At 35.9% G+C, this 6,000-nt stretch overlaps 1 protein-coding gene across 3 annotated transcripts in view; it reads right to left on the bottom strand.

The window, feature by feature from the left end:
- Positions 1-363: 363 nt before the first annotated feature.
- Positions 364-6,000, bottom strand: part of LOC126235796 (WD repeat-containing protein 73-like) — a 141,666-nt gene continuing 136,029 nt past the window's right edge. For all 3 annotated transcript variants that reach the window (XM_049944615.1, XM_049944622.1, XM_049944632.1), the window contains one exon: positions 364-886. In XM_049944615.1, coding sequence (XP_049800572.1) covers positions 444-886 — 443 coding nt within the window. In that variant the 3' untranslated portion in view covers positions 364-443. The remainder of the gene's footprint in view (positions 887-6,000) is intronic.

The raw sequence follows: 6,000 nt of genomic DNA, 5'->3' as shown, positions 1-6,000 counted from the left end.
TGCAAGGAAATTTCTTGAGAATGCAGAGCAAATTGTTAAATATTTTACGAACACTGTAAAAGTGTAGCACAAAACTTTATTAAAAGCAACAGTAATTCGTACTCTGACGTAACAGCTTCTATAAATTAAAAAACTATGCTCTTGTATCAGAAATAAAGAGATACAAGTTGCAAGCTGAAAAACAGTCACATCGCACTGATGGTATGCATAACAGAGCAATCAGTGCTGTTGTAAAAACTTGAAGAAACAAAAATTCAGGTAAGGATTTACTTGTCTATTTCTAAATTGCTTGTTTTATTCTTTAAACAAAGGGTGTTGTATTTGTGGGTAACAATGATGGATAAAATAACTGAAGTAAGACTATTAACTTTGAATAACTCTTATTTATTAAAACAAGTTGTATAAAAATGTCCAAGAACGTAAAAGCTACTTTCATGAAGTAGTCACGAGAACTGCCAACAATGTAAAGATTTGTCTTCTGAAGCAGATAAAATGATTTTCCCATACCACAGATGATCTGTGGTGTTGAAGCGTTTTCTAACACTAGTCTTCCTGTGCCCATCATGCATAAAGCGAAGACTGAGTCCACCTGTCTTTAGCAGTTCATATACATAAATATTATCATCAAAGCCTGAGACAGATATGCTATTCACACTTATAGTTGAAAAACGCAAATGAATTTGCGAATTGCAAACACTTGTCCTAATTTTTCTATTGTTAAAAACATTGTCATTGCACAAAGCTGCTCTATTATTGCGAATATCAAAAATAGTTATATTTCCAGTATTTGAAAGTAGTCCAACATATTCTTGATTTTCACTTTCACTGCCTCTTTCACAGTTGTAATTTGAGGATAACACCCATTGGCCACCAGCTGTTTTATGATCTGCAACAAAAATTATTTGATAATAAAATTATATTAACAACAGAACCACCAATTCTCCATTGTATCTCTCACACTGCTAATGATATTGATACAGAAATAATTAATATTTATTATTTGACTGTTCTGTTACTTCAGAGGAATATTCAAATTATCTCTTAATTCTTGCTGGTTAATTTGCATGATACAGGATCATTGGCTGTGTCAAGCATATTCCACAAACATGGATGCTGTTGGTTCCATCTTTGTCATTACATAATCTGAAAAATATTCCCTGTCACCAATATGTGGGGGTCATCAAAACGTTTAGTGACTCCCTCTGTAACACACCAAGAGATGACAGTGCAAGGGAGAACCAATGACTTTGGAATGGAGAGCAAGTTAGAACAACAGTGAACATTAAGTTCTGTGTGAAACAGGGAAAAGCCACCACAGATGCTTTACACGATTTGGCAAGTATATGGCCATGTTGCAATGAGTTGTGCAAGGTGTGTGGAGAGGCATGTGTGATTCAAGAGAGAGGACATCACTGGAAGACAGTGCGAGATCAGGATGACGTCCCTCGAGTAAAATGCCTGAAAGTGTTGAAAACAGTAGGTGACTTGGGCATGAGGATCACTGAAGAATAATCCATAACATTGTTGCTATTGTCAGTGTGTTGTACGGAACAGTGCAGGAAATCCTCACTGGAGGAAAAAAATGACCATTAGTAAACAGTATTAAAGCTGTTGATGCTCAGAAATGAGTTCACTACGCAGCAACTAATGTTATTGATCACTGCCAATAACATAAAACATCTCAAAGGTAGTAAAGCAAGTTTTTAGTCTAACTTACATTGTTTTTATGGAAAACTGCTCTGATTCTGTGGACAAATTTTTGTTTCAAAACTGGCAGCCCCTGTTTAGGAAAAGTAGTTTTCAGTTAAATGTAGTTGGACTAGTCTGACAAAAAATATGCTCATTAATGTTAACACTAATCATGTATAAATAACCCACAAACTGATTTGTTCCACATCATTTCGATAAAAGAGCCATTCAAATGACGTATAGAACATGTACCTAACATGATTTCAAAATGCAGCATGTTGCTGACAAGTTTGTTCCCAAGGTCCCAGGTTGCTGACCTAGGGAGCAGAAGGAACCCCGTGCCGAAGTCCGATAAGAACTCAGAAGGTGTGCTGTGGATGACCTGTCCACGTCTAGCATCATTAAAAAATGTGGCTGTACGGGTACGACCGTGAGATAAACCAATAGTCTTAAAAGTGGAACTGCCCATCATCTACATGATAGGAAAAGGTGAGGCACATCTGCAGTGTGAAATTGTACATCATGAATTTTGTATTGCTGTGCTACTTTCAAGGCATTAGTGTGTAAATGGACATATGCAAATAAAGTACTTTCTTGCAAAGATATCTAGCCTTGATTTTTTTTATACCCTCATGTAATCCTAAGTAATAATTTCCACAGTGTGTCATGAAACACTCTCAGCACATGAGCAAAAGCAGAGTGCCTTTAGTCATCTGAGAATCTTATAGGTGAAAGGACAATTACAACTAATGGTTGGAAATAAGTTCAGCATAGACTATTCTCCATGCCTTTTTCTCTTTCTCTTTGGGTTCCATAAAACCATGTAAGCCAAAGGAACTCAGCCATGAATGGGTCAAGTATGATATAACAGCAAAAGGCGGAATAAAGTTTCACGAAATCCCTGTACAAAATAAAAGGAGAGTGCTGTAGTAAGACTTTCAACTTACGTTTCAAAAATCTCGGGCCCATCACATGTTTTTCAGTTTTGCTATTAGCATACTGAAAACTTAGCCTGCAGAATAGTCCACAACTTTATATATAATGGTTTAGGGTGTTATCCAAGCGTAACTAAATTTTCCATATAGATAGCACACAGTGAAGTGTGTAGTTTCTTTTCAAGGAGTCTATATAATTGAACAACAGACATCATAAACAATGTAGGTACAGGTATGACAGAAGTTATATTCTCATATACTTCAATAATGATATGCACAAGATTTTCTGACACCAAAACACCATTCTGACTGCCCTTTCCAAGGCCAAGAATATGTATGTATGTATGTATTGTAGCCATAGATAAAATACACTGTATCAGGTAAAATTGTATTACATGCACTGATAACTACATTGCTTAAAGGATGGAAGGAAGATTAGTGTTTAACGACAAGTCAGCAGTGAGGTCATTAGAGATGGAGCACAAGCTCTGATTGGGGCAATGATGGGGGAGGAAATCGGCCATGCCCTTTCAAAGGAACCATTCTGGAATTTGCCTGGAGCAAAACCTAAGTTCTCAGACATCGATTCGGATCATATTCCTTCAGTATACTCTGTTTACTACGTAACATTTAGTAAATTATAATTCTGTGCAACGGCGTTCTAGGCGTATTTCATTTCAAATTATGAGTTCGTCTACATCATTTATGCTATATTTACCTGTACATGTAAGTTACATATCTTTTTGTTACAGTAACTGCATTACAACTGTCAAACTGTAATGCACATAAAATAATTTATACTATTGTAATGATTTTCTACTGAAAAAGTTTTGAGGGAGTTTCAAAAATATTTACGTTTCTCTCTCTTAAGTCTGAAGGGAGTTTAATAGGGCTGCATGTGACAACTGTTTTGTATTTCATGTGTACAGGCTTATTGAAATTCTGCTTCCTTGCATCATGATAGTGCTGTCTCTTGTTATCTTGAGTACTGGAAGAATATCAGAGTTTTGATCAGCATACAAGTTCATATAGTTATATGCTGGGTCATGTTAGTATCTTAAGAGCTTTACTACTGGCCTACAATCTTCTCTCTGTTTAAGGTTGGCTATGTGTTGCTCTTTGCTATTCTTCTTGCTCTTTTTTGTAATTTGCTACGTAATCATCTATTCAAATGTAGATACCCTGACACTGTTTTCGTTTTCTAGTTTAAAATGTATGCAAAATATTTTAGTAACATAGTTAGGCAAATTTAATAAGTGAATCTTTGGATAGCACATTATTTACTTCTACATTGTATTTTATTTCTAGATTATGTGTGTCTATCCTTGAACAGTAGAATTTTATCAGCTGCATAAGAAATTATATTACAATAATAATTACTGTTTGTGATGTAATTTGTGCATGAAATAAAAAGCAATGGGCAAGGATGTATTTCTGTGGGACTAATGTGTGTAGAATGCTCAATTCAGACCTCACTTCTTCAGTGTTTTTGAAATTTCTGCATACTGAATCCTATTTTTCAGGTATGAAAGGATCCAGTCCCCTGGGTTTCCTCTTATACCATATACTACCAATATTTCTATTAAAGTTTTGTGGCCTACATGATCAAATGTCTTTGTTAGATCCATAAATATTCCTACATATTTATTTCTTGATTCTAGTATTCATTGTGAATGCACAGAGTCACTTCAAAATATGACACCATATGAGACAATTGAGTAAAACTGTAAAGTAAACAAGTTCTCATTTCCTTGTGGCTGTGACAGTGGGATTTAATGTTATAATTGAGATTACATATGATTCTGAATGAGATGCTTCCAAGAACACATTTCACTCAACTGCATCCTTATATTATAAAGTGTCAAACTTCATTGATTATCCTGTGCTAATAAAATTACACTTTTAAGAGAATTCCAAGTAAGGAACTGTAAGTGCTGTGTGGTATATTTTTTAATTAAATGTAATCCACGAGATGATGTTACCCACTACCCACTGTGAAAATCATTTACATTCCATTCTATTCCATGTCTTTCAAAACAACACTTCTCATCTACAAAAAGAATTCTTATAATCAACTTTCATATTACTGATAGATTGTTGATATATGTAAATGCAATGAATTTAGAACATGACTTTGTGGCACCTCCCCCCAAATTTACAGTACCACACTCAGATATCAATGTTTACACTCAAGAATACCATCTGCTTCCTGTTTTTAATTACAAAAGGAATCATTGGTGAGCTGTATTTTCTAATTCCATAATGCTTTAACTTATGCTAAAGTACAGCATGGACCGCACAATCAAATGAATATGTGGTAACCAGTGATAGCGAGAAATTATTGCTATTAGCACTGAAACAGAACTTTTTCTGTCTTGAGTTTGCTCATAGAGGTTATCTGTAACAGCTGTGAACAAAGCGATTATGATTTCAGTTCTGCCGCAAATTGTTGACTGCCACTTTCTCTGACACATTACACATCATGATGTTATGGTTAGCTTAGGATGCGAGTTAAATTCAGAGCTACAAAATGCGTCTGCTGCTGCAGTTCAGCCACTGGTCATTTAAAATCAGGTGTCAACAATGAATCTCATATTTCTGACAGACCTTGTGGCGGCAACTTCCAGCACTGCTCCGCATTACACATTAACAGCATTTGTGCAGTGACTTGCTGTGTTTGTGTGTTGAGTGAAAGCCGATGGCCAATTTGGAAATACCATAGGGGCAAGTGATAGACATAAACTATAAGGCAATTTTACACGGGCTATAGTAATGTAGTGTACATACATGCAATCAAGGCAATAAAAAAAACTTCATTGTATTGTATTGTATTTATTGGTTCTGTTGTCCACAAAGCAACTTACGCGTAAGACTTTGGACAAGTCAAGTTATAAGTATACAGCTGAAAGTCATATCTAGGTGTACTTACAGGGTGTAGATAAAGTCCGGGAACACTTTCAATTATTTATTGTAGAAGAACCAAACATCGTGCACATATCATACATATGTCATTTTGAAGAGAAACCCCGAAAGTGTTTTTTTTTTTTCACCACCACAGCGTAGTTTGGTAATTTGCCAATAGTCAGCACTAGTTGCAAACATGGTGAGTTCAGGTGCGGAGCGAGCTTTCTGTGTATTGGAGTTTGACAAAAACAAGCGTGCTACAGCAGTTCAACGGATGTTTAGAACCAAGTATGGTAAGAAGCCACCAACAAGGAAGGCTATTTACTGCTGGCACAACAAATTCTTTACAACGGTTGCTTGTGCCCGGCAAAGAGAAGCGGACATCCCAGTGTGGGTGAAGTGAAAGTGGAGCACGTAGAAAGAGACATTCATAAGAATCCAAAGAAATCGGTGCATCATGCATCTCGAGAAC

The sequence above is a fragment of the Schistocerca nitens genome, chromosome 1 (genome assembly GCF_023898315.1).
Source record: "Schistocerca nitens isolate TAMUIC-IGC-003100 chromosome 1, iqSchNite1.1, whole genome shotgun sequence".
Lineage (NCBI taxonomy): Eukaryota > Metazoa > Arthropoda > Insecta > Orthoptera > Acrididae > Schistocerca > Schistocerca nitens.
Note: the sequence above shows the minus strand (reverse complement) of the source record. Positions and strands in the feature narration are given on the sequence as shown.